Here is a 21,715-nt window from a genome sequence, read left to right on the forward strand (position 1 = left end):
AAATGTTGCTGAAAAAAGGAAAGTCATCTTGTTTTTTTTTTGCTTAAAAAAACAACAACTGTATGTTCATAGTAAACAGAGTAGAAGAAGCCCAAAACTAAACCACTTGTTTGCCAACTGCAAAAATCTCACAGAACAAGAAGAAACGAGCATCGATGAGAAAAGCTGGAGAGAAGTCTTCAGGAATTGTAGTTCTTTCATGTCAGCTGGTGCAGGTCAGCTGGCAGAAACTTTACAACCCTGAGGATGCTTCTGACATTGGCATCACCGCTCCCAACAAAAAACAATGTGAGAAGATTCGAGTGCTGCTGGGTAAGGTGGACCTGTCTGACATCAAAGTGGGCTCAGTGGAAGAGTTCCAAGGACAAGAGTACCTGGTCATCATCTTGTCTACGCTGTGCTCTCATGTTTCATATTGTCCAAAGACAGAAACAATGAAGGAAGAAGAAAAGCAGATCAGCTGATGAAGTAAAGGTTTCCATTTTAACTCTTACATGAAAAAGTCAAAAAACACTTCAAGCCATAATTTCACAAAATGTGACTTATTGTCCTTATTGCAGTCTCTATTAAATTGTTCTTCTCCAATACTTCAAAAAATACTCTGTAAACTACCATTTTTTTGTCAGTTCTCATGAGTTGTCTGCTGTTTAGGTGAGCAAAAGCTGTGAATATTTGATGCTACAATAGCCTGGCTGGCATCATTCCACATTGAAAATCTGACAAAAACAGAAGATGGACATTCCCTCCTTTAAATCGCTCATGGAAATACACATAAAACCACGCAGAAGAAAAAAAGCAGCATGAACACGAGATAAAACTCCATCAGGTGGCCCATTACAGCCATCAGCAGATTGTGTTCTCTTATGAAGTTGAAAGTCAGACTTCAGGCCTTAACACATTTGTTGGGCCATCAGATTTGGGACTCAAACATCATCACCTGTGGTTGATGCTCCCACTGATGTACTTTTCCTTAAATTTGAAATGTTCCTTTGCATCATAAACACATGGAAACTGCCAAATTGAGGCCTCACATACAGACAGTGTGGCATTTATATTCTTTGTTTCGTGGCATGATGACTCAGTTGACGCTTTTTTTTTTCTTTTTTTTTTTTACCAATTTTTAAAAATAAAGTCTTATATTTTATACATTTGGCTACCATTTATTAGGACTGGACCCGAATATCCGAATATTTATTCGCTACGGCAGTATCTGGATATTAATTGTGGTATCCAAATATTCGCCAACCCCCCGGTCAGACGTTACCAGGCGGAAAGAATATGTGGCGTTACTGTCTTCCCCCCGCCCCACATCGGCACATATCGGCTCATCTCGTCATGTGATCACATAAACATATACACATATGTCTATGTGATCGCCCCTTCCTCCCCCAGACGAAAATATTCAGAGCTCGTCTCTTCCCTGCACCTTCGACTCACTTCGGCTCATCCCGCCGTGTTCGGCTCATCCCGGCTCTGACGTCACGCTTCACTTCGTTGCATAAACACAAGACAAGATGCTGAAGACCTCCACTGTTTGGGAATTCTTCAGTTTAACGGAAGACAAAACGAAGGCAAAATTTGGACCCAGGAGACCAGACGAATGGATCCGAATATTCGGGCCGTCTCCGCCACAAGCCACCCCTCGCCGTTGGATGTTAGGGGGCAGAACGAATATTCGGATATTCGTCTTTAATAGGACCCGAATATTCGGAGGCCAGAAACCACTATTCGGTCCAGCCCTACCATTTATAGATCCTAACTACATTTTTCTTTTGGTCTGCAATCCAAGTTTGTTTCTTAATTTGTGCTCTGAAAACTTTGCCCGACCGACTTTTAACACCCCCCTGCTGTTAATTCACTTTGACGTTAAAGAAAGATCTCTCCTGCTCCAGAGCATTCCACGAGGGGAACAAATTGTTCAGAGGGGTGTGGTGAGGGTGAAATAACTGCTTAATATTATGGTGAACTTTGTATTGTTTTCTCAGTGGGGGGAAATGGGAGACTTTCATGTTCCCTCGTGAGGGTTGAAGGCCAGTTAAGCCATACACTGAGACGCTACGCAGCAGGGGTGTGTCACACGGATCAGGCGTATTCGGCGAGAGACAAACTGAAACTCTCTGGAGTCAACATACCAGTGGATCCGGTATCTTCTCGGTGCTCTGCTTTCAATCACATAAAAACATACGAGTCACGCCCGCACTGCCGCAGCATTGTAGACCAGCATTCAGAGCTCACATTGCCAGATGGTGCACCTGCTCTATCACGGAGAGGGGGGCTGCTCTGAACAATCAAGGTTTTCCAGTACTTCTATTGGGATCAAGTGTTGACAGAAGCAGTGCCAGCTCATAACCCTCATATGAGACCGATTCTGCTCGAATTAGTCCATGTTCATTCCCTCGTGGCACCTTGTAAACTTTTTTTGACCGGACAAACTAGGGATTTTCATAAATTTTCAAAATATGACGTAAGGAGTGACATGTTACCACTATTTTGTTTAAATGTCAGTGATGAAGAATCCCTCTGGGCCACATGTGCTTTGTTAGAGGTGGGTTTATATGCATTCCTCATTGTTGAAATCACAAAACCCCTCAGAGGGAAGAGTGTCAGGACTGTGTTTGCACATCATTACAGAGGCATTGTTGAAAATCTTGCAGTGGTTTTAAGGCACACATTTTGTTTATGCTGAAGGACGGAGTGACAACAGACAAATAATTCTGTCCTGTTCTGTGCAGAGATGAGAGATTTGCTGTTTAAAGGGACACTATATCTTGGAAAGACAGAAAGATGGGGTCACCACTCTTAATAATAGGAAGAAGCTGAGGGGATGAAACCTCATTTTATGTTTCTTTTTTGCTTGCTATTGTTCTCATTGCAGGTGAAGAAAGGATGAAATAAAATGAGAAAAGACAGAAGAAGCACAGTTTGAGCAGTGACAGCTGGTGGGTTTTCTATTATGAATGTGGGCAGGTGGGCTTTGTACCTCCCTGTGGACCTCACAGCAGTCCCCTGTGTTCTGCCTTTGACTTTGAGCTTTGACCCATAGTGCCCCATTGGGCGGACACCAGACCAATTGTAATACGATCCACCCTTAACCATGGTCATGGACAGTGGGGTTAGCGGAAAGGCCAAGGTGATGGCTGGGGAGCTCAGACCCTTTGATGTGCTTTTTTTGTCTGAAGTGGTCAAGCGGAAGCAGCACAAAAGCCTTTTGTTGGGCCAAGTAACGGCAGTGGTCATTCAATATTAAACAGCAGATTGCCGTCTTCGCTGCAGAAAAGATCATATTGCCAGAAAACATTCGTCATGCCTCGGAGGATTGGCTGTATTTTAATGAAAAGGTGCCAGTTGATCAAAGTTTTGCAAAAATAATGGAAAAAAATGAAACAACTAATCTATTGATTTTACTGTTTTGAGGAGGGACTTCTCAAAGACTCTCAAGCAGTTGGGGGACTTGTGAGAGCGAGTTAAAAAAAGAAGGTTCAAAATCAATGTATCTTGAAAGCCAATTCGTTGTTTCATGTTGTTACATTGTAGTGTTCTGCTAGGAAAGTTTGGCATTCTGGTGGATGTTACTTTTATACATACCACCTACCAAAACATTGTCCAAATTCACCCCCACACTGCAACAGCACTCTGAGACAGTAGAGGATTTCCCCAGCAGGTCAACCCATGATACAACACAAACCTCTCAGGAAAAGCCCTTGGAACATAATAAAGAGCCCAATCAAAGCCCAACTTGAGCCAATATTCATGAAAATTCATTGGAAAAACCCAGTGTGCTGAGGCGCCCCCAGAAAACTGACAGGACCCAAAGGAACCTTTACCAACATCTTGGTACCAGACGCCACTGGACTGTTCCAGAGTAAGCATTTCTTAGGAGCATCGTTTGCGTTTCTGGTACATGTACAGTTTGCATGCTTGCACCACCTATAGTTTGTCCCCCCACAAACATCCACAGAGCAGTATCTTTTATGCTGACCCTTGTGTTCATGGAAAGCATGAAATGGACATTCCTTTCAGTCCCTAGCATGGGCCAAACAAACTCCAAAAATACCGGATCCTACATTTCTCCCAATAATGCCTTTTGTAGGAACCTGCCTTCCTGGTAAACACACACTTCTTTTAAACCTCACATGCTTTTAGATTTGAAGTCCAAGGCCAAATCAGAGATAACCCTGAAGCCATCGTCAGGGTTTAACCCTTTGATGAGTCATGAGTCAAAAGTCACCCAAATCCAACGGAAAATTGGTATCTCCTGACACACACTGCACATCTAAGGGTTAAGACAAACGGCTGAACAAAAGCCAACACAATCTTTCACTACTTTGACATTCTATTGATTGAATTAAGTGATTAATCAATATTGCAACTAACTGCCTCGTGACAAATGCAGATTTATGATGCATATAGATCAGTCAATTGATTTCTACTGAAATGTAGCCCTTTGGTTCATGACAGCAGCTTGTATTTTGTGTTTGTGATATCTATAGCAACTTCTAGCTGCAACTGTGATCACTGTGGCAGGTAATTCACCCTTCTGTAAGCTGTAAAAGAATTGATTTTTTTATGTGCACAAGCTCCAGTGTAATAACCCAGAGAGGAAACAAGCGAGGCATCCCACAGAGTAAAAAAATAGCATCTTCTTTTCTGTGACTGTGGTGAAAAGCGGAGTAGACATTTTTTTTTTAAAACTGCAGGCAACAGGAAGGTAGCTGTCATTGTGTCTGTGTTTGTATGGCAGCAATTAAAGCACAAGAGCTTGCAATGCTTATTTCTTTGCGATTATGTATCCAGGAGGGGGTAAGGCTTTCCTCAGGTTTTAAATCCGCAAGACTTTGACAGATCTGGTCCTCGAAATTGTTTGTGTTATCAAATAATGGAGTTTTAGAGCAATGTTTCCAGCAGTAAACAACCTTTCCATGCTTCTGGTTAGCAATGCCCATACAAGGAGCAGTTTGTTGTCATGCAGGATCATAAAAATTAGAGATTCACAGCGGCTGGAAAGTATGAGGGATGTTTATGAGAGAGACAACTGGAGTTATGGGCCACCCGAGTCTGAGGTTTTAGGAGCTGGTGCCAACAGTCTGAGCTGGTGTCACTTCAGTAGCCTTCGGGGTCTTCTTCCTTCAGTTTGATGAAAGATAGGAAGAGGTGAAAGAAACACCGTGGTTTGCATGGCTTGTTTGGAGTTAAATGTGGTGGCAGGAAAGTGGGGAACACGAAAAAACACAGCTGTAATTTGGAAGGTTTCCTCTTACCATTGGAGCTGTCCTCACTAGCAGACACTTTTCTTTTCACATGAAAAGGTCATAAAATCAGCATGAACCAACAATATGGGGTTCCTTTGTCAGAACATTAGCTTAGTCTTTGTAGAGCAGGGATGAACAGCTTTAATCAAACTGAGTGTTTGGAGATTTGGGTTTTTTTCTGATAAATACCAGTGACTGAACACAAGCCAAAAGATCTCTGCAACTAATTAAAAACACTTCAAGGTCGGACAGTCGTCCTATTACAAACCAATCTTAGGGTTCCCCATGCAAATCAGCCCTCATCAATTGGCTTTCTACCTGAAAAGACAGCATGAATATATTAACTCCATGCTAATGAGGCTTGTTTTCCATTTAGTTGAGGAAAAACCTGCTCTGTGGTTGTCAGGGGCAGCTGGTGGGAGGACCCCAATCACCCAGCTTGATAAATATTGAAGCAGGGACTTACACCACCCTGTTGCAATTCATCTTTCCTCACAAGCCGGAGTGGGTTTCATCACGGAGGCCTGACTTCAAACCTGGTGCCAAATACCGTCGCTTTTTGTCTGGACAATGCTAAGAGCTCTTGGGTTCACTTCTGGATGGCTGCACTTACCGAACACAGCGCTGACCCAGTCGCACATACCGGGCCAGTGAAAGACTTTGTCCTGGCAACTGACAAGCCCCCGTAGAGATAAAAAATGGCTGTTGCCAGAACAAGATGGCCATCCATTCTCCTTGGGGACTCACACCGCTAGGATACAGTAATGACTGGTGGTATATAAGTATAGCAAGAGAAGTTAAGGTGTCGATCCGGTGCAAGCAGACCACCCAAGACGTCTCGCTGTGGTTGACAGTCGTCCGATTGTCTGTCCAACAGACATGCTCTACATTCCCAGGCAAACTGCTCTCAGCACTTAAAACGCAAACTGCTTCTCCAAACGTACTGTACTGCAACTACTTGTCATGGACAGAAGTCAGTGTTGGCTCAGACAGGGAACATTTTCTATGTGCTGTGTCTCATTAATTTCTTGATTGTTGTCTGTCGCCAATTATCTATATCCAGACATCTTAATGGGAATCATATGGCAGCACGGGATGGCTGAGCTCTTATGTTTGACTTCTCTCACTCTGGCTTCCCAAGGCAGACACCATATCTAAATATGACACCGGAGTGTATTTTCTCCCTTGGTTATCTGTGTGTGTTTGTGCAGAGTGATGTTATCCAGCATTAATGTCAACTGCTGGTTTCATTGCATGGCTGACCTGCTAAGGTGATGGCTAATATTCCCTGCAAGAGTTGAAACTTGAGATGACAAACTGTCCATCAGGGCGCCCCGCCAGCCAGCTAGTTTGCGTTCCCAGTGCCCCAATTAGCACCTGGCCTCCCCTTCACATGTCACCGGCAGCTGATCCTTCGCACAGAACCAGCCCATACTGTCAACCACCATGCCTTTTAGCCAGTGACCTCTCACCTGCCACATCAGGAGCCTCTAGTTACCACTCACCTCACAGCAGACAGTAAATCTCTGCGATTTTACTGTCAGAAATGCTCTCAAAGAGACTCTCAGAGCGAAGGGAGACTTGCAGGAGATAAGGGTCACAGAGTTTTCACAGCCGATGTGTTTACTAGTCATGGAGGACAGCCAAAAGAAAAAAAAAGCTCCACCAGGTGGAACTTTTTTTCTTCCATCTTCAAGGCCATTTCATGTTTGAAAAAGTCCTATTTTCTCTTTGACACCGATGTCGCTGAGGTCAGTAGGTTGCTTCTGTGGTGTTGAGTGAAGATGAGGACAACAAAGTCATCTGCACCTTCTGGAGCTTTTACAGTTGACTTTAGACTCCAGTGAAAGATTGTTTACATATTCTTTTCATCAAAGCGCTTCAAAGGGAATCCGTTCAGGTCGTAAAATATTTCCAATAATGAAAAAGGAATCCGTCTTAAGCCCTAATCCGGTGATAGCGAGTGCCTTTTTACCTGCGCAATGTTAAGTACGGCTCAGCAAGTGGAAAAACTCAAACATGAGTAGTGAGTGTTCCATTCAACAAGCTAAGCTCATAATACTCAAAGTAATGTAACCAAACATGCAAAAATAGTTTAAAAAGAACAGATGAGTGATTTGACAAAATCTGACCTGAGGATTTTCCAGTGACCTTGCCTATCCTTTGAAAGACACTGCCTTTGTTCGTATTGATGCCAATCGATTGCCTTTCAACATGTTGTGGAGGAAGAAGAATAAAACATTCAACAGGGCTTACAAGGTCAGACACCTTAATGGCTCAGCACAGGGAGACAGGCAGACTGATAGAGGAGCTGTCAAACATCTGACAGTCTGTCAGCCACAAGCTGGAGCTCACCACATTGACTCACCCTCCTGCAGAAAATGCCCGCGCTGCAACTCAGGCAATTACATGGACAACATTTGACATGCGTGTGCATGAAAATCCATCCACACACTTAGGAAATAGCTCCTTGCGTGCCGTGTATATGATAGCATTCAGCACACATGCACCGCTAACCTATAGCTATTTGTAGCATGTCTCTGTATGCCCGTGCCTGCAGCTCTAACAGGCCTATGTTTTACCCCACCAGGAATTCTCCATAATAATAGAGCGTCACAGATTTGTGCCTCACAGGCTCCATTATGTTTACCACTGGAAAGTCAAGATGCTAATGTGCAGGTCTAATGTAAAACAGGCAGGAAGCTGTAGCACGTTAGAAAAGAATTAACCTGCAGCAGCAGACAAACGCATCGTGGTCTGCTTCTGGCCTTCTGACCTTTTGATCAACCAATATTACACCATCACCCACTGAAGTCTGATATCTGTGTAACTGAATGATTATTATATTCACTTAGATGCTGTTTGAAGAAATGTTCATACATCTTTTACAAGAGAAGATTTATCAGCTCAACCTCAGACAAGAGGAGACCCTGTGCAAGAAATTATTTATCTTTCCTGTCATATTAGATCTAAATCTAAGGCATCATCATATATGAAGTTGAGGTAACATCACCTGATACTATGTAAGCAAATCAACTGAGGAATTCAGAAAATGCAGTGAGTACACTTTTCAGATTGTTTAAAATCGTCACATATTTCTGGCTGTGTTGGAATTCAAGTATTTGAGGTATCCACTGAAGAGCTCTGTACAGCTTACATAGCTGGAAAGCTGTGTAGTTTTAGCAATGATTCAGCGGAAAGTTTGCCACTGAAATGCAGTCAAGACAAGGAATGCACATTCAGGAACTTATCACGAGCAAACACGCACTCTCTCTCAGATTTACTGACATGCACACCCTCACCAGGTAAATATCCTCAACACACCGACATCCAGCTCCAGTGTATGAAGTGTATCACTCCTGTATGATTAATGCGAGTGAGTGGAGGTAGTAATGAGTCATGAAAGGGGAGCGGGTGTATCTGCTGTGGTTCATACTAATGTGAGGGAGTGCTCAATAAACTACAGAATCCATCACAATCAGTCTCTCCTATGTCTCAGTCAGGCTTTCTAACATATGCAAACATCTACATGAACCACACGAAAGCCTGAGGCCCACTCACTTTCAAATAAACATCTTTTATTGCTTGGCATACATACTGCATATATTTTGAAGTGAATGCTGTATTGAATTTGGAGGTTTGCCAGAGCAGGGTAGGACTGTTGATGAGGTTAAATGACCCTGATCATAAACACAGGCCACTGTCCCATGTGCCAACCAGGGGGATAAATGAGGCAGATTTTTTGATCCCACCATTCAGGGAATGGCATTTTGGCAACAGTTGGACCAACAGTAGCAGAAACTGTAAGCAGCACATTAAATGTGATTTTCTCACTGAGTAGAAACTTGCTTTCAGTCATACTTCTCTCAACATGCAGCATGTGAAGCACCAGACTATACAGCATATCAATCCTTACAAAAAGTATTATAGCAGTGTTACATGTGTGTGAAGACAGGTGGTAAAGTAAAGATAAAAATTAAATAAGTGAAGAGATAAACAAAGCGAATATTAATGCTTCCAGACTGCATTTAGCACCTCGATTCAGTCATGATCTGCTGTATGTGGAACAAATCCTGACCAGGCCCAATTGATTCCATTTTTTAAAAAAAAGTGAGAAAAAGATGATTCATTGTTGGGGCAAGGATGGCAGGAGCTTCAGTCGCAAAGACTGCTCAGTACTGACATCTGCACTGAGACTTATGAGAAAGACCTCAGTAAACGGTGTCATAAAATGTGGTCTACATTTGTAGAACATGAGACATGTTATTTCAGGAATAAAGCTCTTCTTCAGGTAGCCGAGAATGCCATTGCAGGACATAGATCCCTCATTAGAAAAATTAATGCACATTTGAGACTTTAGTGCAGCAGAAACCACTGAGATGTGAAAACGGTGATCTGGTCAAATGAGACCATATTTTTGACCAGCTGGAAAATGCATGTGAGGCTTAAACTAAGAAAACGGCACTGGCCTTTATGCTTGACCTCTACAGTGAGGGGATCTGGTTACTGTGTTAGCATGGCTCCATTTGTCCTCTTTGGGGGAGTGGTCTCTTCCAGGATGAAAATGCCCTCATTCATAAAACAAGGGGTCACTGAATGGTTTGCTATGTTTGAAAAATAACTATTTTCTGTGGCATTTCCAATAAGCACTTGACACCAACATCATCAAAACGCCAAATGAGGCCATATCTTCTGGAAGAATGGTGTTCATCCCTCTAGTAGACATTTTGACTCAACACCTTACAAACATGCTTTATGTTGGTTTGACCTCTAATTTGTCACTCCTCTGTGTATAAATACATATGCTATCAAACAACAGAACCATTGGTTGAAACAGGAGTTGAACAAGTTTGGTACAACAGGAATGTGTGAATACTGTCATTACAACTCATCCAAACATAGACAATGCAAGATCAGAATCATTGAGAAAAGCTAGTTTTTGATTTAAAAAACTGCAAATTAAAAAAAACTGCAATGCGTAATCTGTACAAGGAGTCTAAATTTGGCTATGGCGGCATAGCTCAGTGGGTAGAGTGGCCGTCTCGCAACCGGAGGGTTGCGGTTCGATCCCCCGGCCCATCGTGCTCGTACCTAACCCCTAATTGCTCCAGGGGCGCTGTACCGCGGTTGACCCTGCGCTCTGACCCCCCTCTAGATGGAGGGGGGGGTATGCAAAAATCAGAATTTCCCCTCGTGGGATTAATAAGGAAAATAAAATTCACAAATTTTGATTTAAAAAATCATCTGGTCTAACTAAAAATGTGATAACCGCTCGATGTTTCCGAAACAAATAAATATCAGTTTATCACAGTTCCAGACAAGAAGGCTGCTAGATTTCTTCAGACTGACAACATGCAAACAGGGCTGAAAAAACTATGCAGTACCATTTGAACATAAAAGAAGATTCAGTTTGTAAATTTAAAATGCATGAAAGTTCCATATCCTCCAGTAGGGGGCCTCTCTGTTTGTCCTGTTCATGACTTATGAAAAGATTATGCTGTTTCTGTTTACTTGCAAAACTGAGGGAGCTTGTCAGTTGTACAAACAATGTAAGAAGTAATGTGTGGAGGCATTTTGAGCTTGTCATTATGGATATAAAATGTCAATAAAGCCTGGCTTCTTACAAGGTTTGGAATTTCTTTGTAGAAATGAAAGGCATCACTATTTATTTAGGTGCAATGAGAACAAATGTGTTCTAACAGCGCTGCAGACGTTGATCTGCAAGTATCTTTGTACAACCGCATTTAACTTTCTCTTTGAGATCTGCATGCTGTTTGCATTTCAGCCTCATTCTGACACAGCAAATCCATCAAACATACCATGAAGCAAGCCAAAATAAACGTAGAGAACAAGAGATATTTAAAGCAACTGAAGGGGAGTAATTATCTTTTATCACACTAGGTATCCCTAAATAGTTTTGCTGTAAGGAAAGAGGGGGGCTGTGTTTATTATCCGAGGCACGGAAGAGAAAGGCACCGCTTGAGAGTTTATTATTTGGGTTAGCTGCATTTTTCACTGTTTATTATGCGGTTTTAATTGCGGTCTGGCTGCAGTCGCCTCAAAAATACAAGAGTAAGCAGAGTGAGGGAGAGAGGAATGTCAGAGACAGCAACTTCTCTGCAGGACGCGAGGCTACGCCGGGAGTCCCATGAACCTGCCTTACCCCTGGATTGGGTTTCAGCAGCGACGGGAGGAGGAAAAGGGAGAGGATGTTCAAGTGTTCTATGATCTATGTGCGTCTCGCTCACTGGTTTATTTTCTTGGTTTAGCTAGTCCATGATTACAATAAACAGGTCCGCACATCTGGGAGCAAAAGAATCCCGCCCGAACCTTTTGGACACCCAGCAGGTGCCAAACCACCTGCACCTCCATCCCCTTTGGGACACCACTCTCCCATGACTCTTCATTCATCTTTCTGGCTGCTTTGGACCGAGACCAAACTCCCTAAATTCTTCCCTTGGCGAGGACTTCCAGTGTTTGTGTATGAAATGAACCTCCACCTTGGTCCTTAAGACTCTCCCTACATCTGGTGCTCAACCATGCCAAACTCTTCCACGCAACCAAGAGCTCAAAAATGATTCATAACTCTGAAACAAAGTTGCATCCACTCATAGCTCCCTGATGTGCTAAATCAAAGCTGGAATGTAAATTTGCACCTGATGTTGGCTGTTTAGCCTTGAATAAACATCCTCCTCACAACTTGCTCCCTGCTGCTCTTTACTCATAAATTCATCTCAACGTGTTGATTACCGCACATTTACTTCAATCTGCAGATAAGTGCTCATTATGAAGAAAGTTTGGAGCTGGAAGAATTAATTAGCTATCAAAGTCGAACTCTCCATTTATGGAGACTCCCTGCAGTGAAACACACTTACAGTAAGACGGATCCACACTCGGAGGGGGAATGAAGTGTTCAAGGATTACAGGGATTGTCTCATTGCCAAGATGACCACCTTTGACATCTTAAGACCACTGTTTGGAAACACTGAAGAGCTTTAACCCTCTGAACTTTAAGCAGTGTCTGGGTGTTTTGTTTAGTTTTTTTCTGCCCTTATCACGTTTTCCCCCTCTGTGGGCTCATTTTTCACTGCAGTATAAAGTCCTGCAGCTCACTGGAAACAAACCACCATCCAAAATATCTCCCGTGTAGTGGGACTCGGTTATGCCGTAAATCATGAAAAAAAGAAAACATTAAAGTGAAATTTCTCAGATTATTTCTGAAGAATCAAAAACACCTGGAGTCAACATGCACAACATGTCCAAGTGCCTACAGGTGTTTCTAATCCTGATAAACTCATTAGATATGTAACTATTTGCAGTTTAACCTATAAAAACTATGCAGTTTTCACACCACTCTGCACATTTCACCAAGCACAATGTATCATTCAACAACTTGCTGACAACTCTTCCACTGCAAACCATTTTTGAGCCATGCAGCATTTACTGTCTGGATCGAGTATGTTGAATTTTCCTTTCCGTCTTTCTTGATTTCTCTTCTCAGCTCCCTGGAAGCATACAGCTGAGCCCCATAGTCTCTGAATTTATGTCCCATGATTTTTGGTCACAGCTGAGTCACTAATTGTTTATCAGTTGCATTGAGGAACGCGTCATTTTTGTTTTGTTACTGAATCTGCTTAGCGTGAATGAGTTATCTCTGGTGAATTTTGACATGAGCATGTACAGTGTGATTTTAATGAAATAACACCATTTTAAGCTTGTACAGTTTCCCCAATGGAAGCTTTTGGTGCTCATAAATAATCTCATTATGGTGATTTTCTAAAAGATATCATGCCTTTCAAATCCATTGGCAGGGTCTGAAGTTCAGAGGGTTAATGGCCACAAGCAAAATTAGTTATGATGCAGGTTTTTCCACATATTTGCTCATTAGTTTTGGCGTTCTTTTAGCATTATTGTCATATTTAACAACTTAGACAGGTTGCAGACTACAGACAGAATGGACCTCGACTCCAGGCTGGTTCAGAGATTTGGAATGAAACGATAATCAGAGAAACATGGAAGCATAAAAGAGAAAGTAATACAGAAGGAATGAGAGAGAAAGACTGAAGGAAAGATTGAGACCATATTGGGAAAAGTCAGACTGGGCCACAAGTAGGACATATATAGTCAGCTGAAGGGAGAAACAAAACTGCACCGCCTTTGGATTCACACTGTAAGGCTTCATTAACTGAGTGCAGAAATCTTACTGACGGACAGCCTCAGCTGCTCAGCGCCGTCTAATCCACAGCCAGAGGTAGTGAAAGGTGATCAAACGTATCCTTCAGCCCATGCACACGATCCAGCCGCTGCGAAAAGGTTACCGCACCGCTCCCAGAACGGGCATAAACACTCATTCACCCGAGCATGCACACGCACAAGCCGAACCTGCACGCTACTACAGGACACATCAAAAATTCATAAAATAATCTGCGTCAAAAAATATTTTAAATAAAACAGGAGAATCAACCAGAAGAGGCAACAATACCCACAGGCCTGCAGTACAGAGTGGTGCTGTAAAAGTTTAATGAGAAACAGATTCAGGGTGGTTCTGACAGGCAAGTGCCACCTCCTGCAGAGGTCTGACTTTTGGCTGACACACAGCAGGACAATGGATGGACAAGTGTTGTCCAGGAATTGAGAGTGGAGGCCTGAGGTGTGTGAGAGATTGTGCATCTAGTTGGAAAAGACTGCTCAGATCAAAAATCAATACCAAATAAACAAACAAAATACTGCACGATCATAGCCTGAGATCTTCAAAGTCTCGGTAAGTCATACAGCGCTCTATAATGATGCAGCCCTGAGCGACGCTTGATTACCAGCCATTTGTTTAGCATTAGAGCACTAAACACATGGCATAATGCAACCTCATCACATCTATAGAGAAACAGGGCAATTAGGTTGATTGTAAGCATTTTTCTTACCTTCGAAGGAAAGGAAGACTCTTGGCAGAGGCTGTGGGAGGCTGGAGATGCCGGTGCAGAGGAAAGAGAGAGCCAGGAGGGAAAATGCCATAGCTGACACCAGAGGTGGCCTGGCCAACCCCTCCGGCCTGCCCATGACTGCACCACTCAGGAACCACAGCCAGTCACCACCGCCTGTTGGAGGGTGTAAAAGTTTCCATTAGTTTTGATATTCATGTAATATGACTAAAATACAAAGTTCCTCTGCATTTTGAGTCTGCAGCATTTGTGTTTATATCCATTTAGCCCAATTAGCTGAACCTGTGAAAGCTAATACTACTAGCAATGTGAAACACACCAGGCTACTGCTTGGCAGAAACCAAATTAAATTGTGCCTCAAAAGATATTTCATTACTACTTTACTTGTTGAGCTTAGACCCTTTTTGTTTACGTCTCTTCGGATATCTTAGCTATCCCTGCTAAAGTCAGAAAGCTACTATAGGAAATCTAAAAGCTTTTACTGCTGGGCAGAAACCGACCAAAAATGTGTCTTACAAGACGCTACAGGTAAAAATTGAGCGAAATTATGTTCCGTAAGATAGCAGACATATTTGAACAGCATTTAACGGAGTCATATTGGGTTGCATGCTGAAATGTTAGAATAAAGAGAAATACTGATTAAAGCAACTAGCTCCACCCATGGAACAAGTTGTTAAACTAATGCCAAATACACATCATTACCTTTCAAACGTAGATATGGCTATTGTGCTAGCAAACTTACACGGACAGCAAACATAGAGCAATATTCATTTGGAGTTCTGTTTCTTCACCCGTGCTAAACCTTCAACCTACTTTTACCTCCGGTTTGGTGTTTTTACCAGCTAAAGGCTCGACTATGTTGAACATTAATTGCTAACCTCTTTGAGAGTTCAGTGCTGGGTTTGTGCAGAGTGGGTATACTTTATTTTTGAAATCTGCGGCCTGCTGCACATGGAGCTAAGAGATGGATGCAAGGTAATTTGACACATTTTTAATGGTGAACAATTATATAAAGTGTTGTTATAAATTTGCAATAGTTGAAAAAATCCTGATATTGAGAGATCATCTGTGTAACAGTCACAAAATCCTCGTTATCAATAACAAGTGACTGTTGAGTTAACTGCAGTCTCATCCTGTTGCTCACAAGTGAGCATCCTGGACATCAGCCAGTATGGTGAGGTGACATACATAAAACTGAATGTGACAGACTGGCATCATATTGCTACATGAGGTAACTAAGGTTACACTGTTATTACAGTTTAACAGCAAACTACATTCGTAATCTTGCATAGGCAGAACATTCTACAGCACAAAATGGTCTTACTGCAGCTCCATATCATTCTACTATAGAGGAAAACAACCCCCCAGGGTTGTTTGTATTTCCTGGAACCAATTACAGTCATATAGTGTGGAGCAAAGTCCAGTATGCAGCAATGGTGTCCCTCACAATGAGCTGCATCCTGCCTTAAAATGACTAATTCGGCATAGGTGCCTTTATGTGGGACCCACAACCCCCACAAAACTTAACATTTTTGATTTGGTAGGTTGTCATTACCTGTTGTGAAAGGAATTTTGTATCTTGTTTTAGTGCTCTTCCAGTGCTGGAGAGTCAAATAGAGCAAGACTATAGTTTGGTTGTTTTGTTTTTCCATGAATCTAAAGCCCCGTCGATATTGACCCCAGTCTTTCCTCAACATTTGTCACAGTCTGATGTGAAAAGATATGCTTTGCTGATTCAGTTATTCATTTTGAGCTTACTTTGTATTGGAATCTGTGTTCTGCTGGTAGCCTGTCTTGAATTAGGAGCTAATGTTGGCTAATGTTGCACATGAATGACAGACACTAAAAGAAGCCATTTAGGAGCGAGCATAAATGTCAATCCAGTGGATTTTCTTGGAAAATTAGTCCAGCGTCGTTTACACAGAAATCAATCCACAGGCTGTTATAGGCAAATAAGAAAGCACTTATAGTCTAGATACACTGCTCATCCAAAAACAAGTTACACACTAATATTTCATTGGACCGCCTTTAGGTCTGAGAACAACACACATTCCCCGTGGCATCGTTCTGATAAACTTCTGCAATGTCGCAGCTTTTATTTCTGTCCAGAGTTGCATTCTATTTCTACCAAGATCTTATATTGGTGATGGGAGAGTCAGACCACTGCACAAAGTCTTCTTCAGCACATCCCAAAGATTCTCAGTGGGGCTGAGGTCTGGACTCTGTGGAGGTCAATCCATGTGTGAAAATGACGTCTCATGCTCCCTGATCCTCTCATTCTCAATGTGAGCCCCATGAATCCTGGCCTCATCATCTTGGAACAGCTTCATACCATCAGGAAACACCACTGATGTAAAGACCTGTTCATTCAGTATCTTCAGGTATGAGCTGACCTCATTCTTTGGGAACATAACGTTGCTAAACCTGATCAACCCCAGATCATAACCCAAATCCCCACAGGCTGGTAGACACTAGCCATGATGAGTTCATCACTTCATCTGCCTCTCTTCTTACCCTGATGCCCGCATCACTCTGGAACAGGGTTAATCTGGGTTCATCAGACCATCATGACCTTCTTCCATTGCTCCAGAAACCAATCTTTATGCTCCATAGCAAATTGAAGCCTTTTTTCCAATTATCCTCACTGATCAGTGGTTTTCTTAGAGCTACAGCTGTTTAGCCCCTTTACCCACACTGGCTAAATGTCTTTGATCTCCTCATATTGAACTGTAATGCATTACTACTTGTGTATTTACAGTTAAATCACAAGGCCGGCAGGTCCAGAAAGGCTGACTTACAATGAAAAGCACAAACTGCATAGATGAGAACACATGTCTGTTAAATCCCATCACTTACTATATCCTTGGAAATGCAACTCTGTTAAATATGAATGAGTTAAATCTGCACAAAAGAGCTGCTGGAGTAATGCACCCTCAGCCTCCTCTTGTTCCTTTTCCATAACAGGACAAGAGCAGCTCAATAATTGATAGAGGCAGGTACTGTATTGCCTGTGGGACCCCGACGCCTGCAATGCAAAACTCACTGCTGGAGAAAGACTTGGCTGCTTTAACCACTCTAACTTGCCACGGCAGCACCTGTGCCATACAAAACCACAGTGAACTAGATATAAAAATGAGCCTTTTGCATGCGAAAAGAAAATATTGTTTTCACAGGAGACCGAGTCTTGCATCTCATGGCTTATGGATGTGCAATAAAAAATTGATGGGCGAGAGATAAGAAAGCTGCATGATTGCTATGAAATTTTCAGTTTACAAATAGGCCGAAGTGTGTGTGTGTGTGTGTGTTTGGTGGAGTGAGGCATGACTGATACACAGCTGAAGTGGAATTCAGGTGCATAAGGATAACATACGGAAAACTGCAGAGGGATGAAGTCTTTCTGGCCGCATTTGAGAGAAATAAAACGGCATGGGGCATCCAGACGGCCCCACTGCAGCCCGTCTCCTGCTGCATCATGTGCACACCTCGACACACACAAACACACACCCTCCCCCAGAGCCTCCGTCAGCTCAGCCATCCTCCACAGCTCCAGCCCCGTCCCACAGATGAGCTCTTGTCCTGCTCCGACTTCTGTTCCCTCACTGAGATTCCTGCCTTCATCCCACTACAATGGAGGGGAGCGGAGCTGTTTTGTGACAAGCCTTCATAAGCAAAATAAAATGAACTTGCATTTCTTTCTTTTGATTGGCTGCGAAATGGCTCATTCTCCCTTTCAAACCTGTGGCAAAATATGAAATATTCAAGGTGTGAAGCCAAATAAAACGTCACTCCCACCTTAGTCGTTTTACTCCTGGATTTTTACCAGGTCAAACATCAGGTTTGAATTTTTTTTTTTTTTTACTAATTCGGTCCAGCTGCACAGCAGTCAAGTCAAAATTAACTCTCAAATCTGTAAAGCTGCCCTTTAAAAATGACCATAACTGTACACTGTAGAAAGACAAAACGTGAAAAAATAAACAACTAATATTCCAGCATCTGGGGCACAAAAAAATGACCGGAAAATAACAGCAAATAGCCATAAAACACAATCAAATGATCAAAATACATGTTTTTTAGATTGAATTTTACATAAAATCCTCTTTTTTGTGCTTTTTATCGTTTAATAAGGGACGTTTAAATGTGCCAAAAACTTTACATTTAACAAACTGCTTCTTTTTTCTGTTAATTGAATTTCTGACATATTTACAGTATTCAAACTTGAATTCACCTCTTTCAACCATTAAAAAAAAATGGAAATACTTGTGAAATTCTGATAAATTTACAAATGTATGTTTAGAGTCTGTTTCTAATTTATTTCTAAAAAGTGGGAAATTTTCTGGCCATTTATATTCATGTAATTTTATTATTATTTTATATGAAACATGCACATTCACTACATATTTGCTGTAATTTTACTCATATTTTAGATTTTTTTTGTTGGTGATATTATTTAAAAAAAACAGAGAATACATAAAATTACAATCTTCAGTCAGTTGCCATGTGAAGATTTCGCAGAATGTGAGAACCCTGGAACACAAGTTGATATACGTCTGTGGAGGAGGATTTTAGGTGATCTGACCCTTTGAACTGTTGCGGGTCCACACCTGCAGTACGACTCCCTGCCTGCCCAGAGAGACGGTCTGATCTCCCAGGGAGAAGCATGGAAACGTTGGTCTCACAGCTGCTAAACTCATCGCCAAGGGAGCACTCTGTGACATCCCATGAGGTCGACACCAACATGAATGAGCTCACTATCACACTTCACGGCATTGTATCGGCTTCTCCTCTTTATCAAAGCGTCTCCCAATAAAAGATGCATTTCTCTTTGCTGCCATGAGCAACAAAAAAAAATATATAATAAATACTCCAATTAATTTCGCGCAGCTCTTCAGCCCCAGAAATTCCACAGCTGAGTCTGCCAGGAATCTCCGCAACAGCAATTAAATGTCTCTGCACAAAAGAGGTCAGTGGAGTGAGTGAGAGGGGAGTTATATTTCCAGTGGGGTGTAATGATAATTGTGTTTATTGTGCTCATTCCTTGGCCAACAGCCTGATGAATTTTCCATCTCACCATTTCACAGGCTCTTAGCTGAAAAACTAATATTGCTGAAAGTAGAAAACAGAGCAAATTCCAAACTGGGTCCCCATCTGCTTCTATTAATGCTTTAAACACATGAACACAACAGAGCGCTCCCATCTGGATTCTGCTTTGATGGATTCAATTATCGAGCATTTTGGTTCAATTCCTCCTTCACTGGACGGCATGAATCGAAGCTGCCACAGTAAACAAGTTGCCGAGTGTCCCGGCTCTAACAGGACAGTGTGTTCATACCACACCCTGTCATTCAGTTGTCAGAGGCTCCGTTACAGCCACACGTTGCCTCACACACATGGGCTAACAGGCACTGCTACAAGTGTATATTTCAACTGCTTTTAACTCCAGATTGACTGAACAAACAACTTGTGACTGTGGCATGCAAACTGACTCAGAGCAAACTGACTCAACAGAGCGTTCTTCCTGTTAATAAAAAGGGGCTTTATGTATTGCAATTATACACAAAGGTCAGCGAAGTTTCAAAGCACTTATCTAATCAAAGCAGAGCTTAAAAAGTCACATTAGTAGCTTCAGGACAGCTGCACTGAAAACAGATGATCCACGCAAAGCATGGGAGGGAAATAAAGCATGACATGATGTAATATTGCACATGGTTTGGAAGAAGTGATTTGGCAGACTCCTGCGCAGTCAGATTGAGTTTACTTCCAGCTATTCTGACTAATTCTCAGTGGTGGGACTCTGCACCTGTTAGCCTGCAGCCCACCAACTCCGATCTGCATCCACAGCACACAGAAGTATGGCACAGTGCAGCAGGTAAAAGCGTCTTCCCTCGGATCAGAATCAGGACTCACCTTCTCAGAGCGCTTCCTTCGTCCCACTTGAAGAAGGCCTGGATCTGATTTATCCACCTATTTTTTTTTGTTTCTGCTTTGCAACCCCTTGTTTCCAGTCTCCTCCAGTGACACCAAAGAGGGGAAAATGCTGCTATTCCATCTAAGTGCTCACAGAGAAGGCTTGAGTGAGAGAGAGGAGAGGAGAGGAGCGAGGGAGGAGAAGACAGAGAGAGAGAGAGAGAGAGAGCCGGTGTCCTATTACACCACTGAAGTCCCCCTCCTCTTCCCTCCTCCCTCCCTTCCACCACCGTCCTCCCTCCCTACCTCCCTCCGTTAACTAGACAGCAAACAGATCACTTTAACATGTACAGCTCTGAGGTGGAGGACCCTTACCTCACACAGTGATGGGGTGAAGCCCACAAGGTCAGACACATTGCCGACCCACATTCCTTTCAATCTGCCGATGATTGATAGAAAGTCTAAAAATACCCAGTCCCATGATATTAATGAAATCCACCATTTATGTTATTATGTGCCTATTAAGTTTTCCTTACCAATAAATTGGCTCGCAAGTGTATCGTGAAACTATTTCATCAGTTGGCAACATTAGTCTTTCAGTTAAATAAAAGCTGAGATGAGGAAAACAGTTAAGACACAAGGTGCAGTCATGTTTGTCAGTCTGTAAGAAATATAACTATAGATTGAAGACAATTTAAAGGCATTAGAGGAGATTTAATTTCCTACGACTTTGAACGTAGCATGCGCACATACAACCTCTCCCTCACCCCCCTCTAACCTCCCCCCTCTTAACATTTACGAAGAAACGCCCCCCTCCAGAAACTTGCGTAGGACTCGTGAAGTTGTCTTTTATGGCTGGTTCCCCTGGATCTTTATCTGCCATTATGTAAAAAGATGAGCAAAACAAGTCGCCAGCTAACTACGAAGCTATACCAAAGCAACACATACAGAAAACACGTAAGTCCAAGGCGTACGTAATCTACGTAACTAGGCCTGAGCCGGAAGATTTTTGATTGACAGGAAAGGGAGCAAACCAAACGCCTCCGTCCGAGCGCGTTGATTGGCTGATGTTTTTCAGGTCCTGCCATGTCCAGTTATTTTTTAAATTTTTTATTCTTTTAGAAACCATACATACAAGTCCACTAAAGGTCAGTATATTCATTTTATGTGAATCAGACAAATTAAACAAACAAAAAAACATCCTCCATAATGCCTTTAAAGTCAAATTGAAGTAAAAATGTAAGCTTAAAGGCAGCAGGGCTTTGAGGTAAATGCTAATACAGAGCGTCCTCGACTTACGTCAGAGTTGCGTTCCTACAGATTGATGCAAGTCGATTTTTGCCGTAAGTCGGAACTCTGGAGAAAATGTAAACAAAGCAGTTATGTGCATCACGATATTGATCAGTTCACTTCGTAAAACTCATGAATACCAACAACTTTCATGCATGTATGAGTCTTTTTACAAGAAGATAACAGAATATGTTGCACTGTTTTTACAACTTGATCTATTAATGCCGATGTTCGTCTGTGTACAGAGTGTTTTATTTAATTTAATTTCACTTCCATGGTGTGTTGCACTTAATGCAGAATTATCGATGTACCTTTATTTTGAAAAGCTTTCATTTT

General features: G+C 42.2%; 1 protein-coding gene across 1 annotated transcript in view; it reads right to left on the reverse strand.

Moving 5' to 3' along the window:
* The window catches only part of sema3c (sema domain, immunoglobulin domain (Ig), short basic domain, secreted, (semaphorin) 3C), a 57,594-nt gene extending 37,265 nt beyond the window's left edge, over nt 1–20,329 (reverse strand). Inside the window, exons 1-2 of the mRNA XM_022199145.2 lie at nt 20,090–20,329; nt 14,168–14,341 (exon numbers count right to left, since the gene is read on the reverse strand). Of these exons, the coding sequence (XP_022054837.1) occupies nt 14,168–14,303 (136 nt within the window). The 5' untranslated portion in view covers nt 14,304–14,341; nt 20,090–20,329. The remainder of the gene's footprint in view (nt 1–14,167; nt 14,342–20,089) is intronic.
* Between the last annotated feature and the right edge of the window lie 1,386 nt (nt 20,330–21,715).

The sequence above is a fragment of the Acanthochromis polyacanthus genome, chromosome 1 (genome assembly GCF_021347895.1).
Source record: "Acanthochromis polyacanthus isolate Apoly-LR-REF ecotype Palm Island chromosome 1, KAUST_Apoly_ChrSc, whole genome shotgun sequence".
Classification (NCBI taxonomy): domain Eukaryota; kingdom Metazoa; phylum Chordata; class Actinopteri; family Pomacentridae; genus Acanthochromis; species Acanthochromis polyacanthus.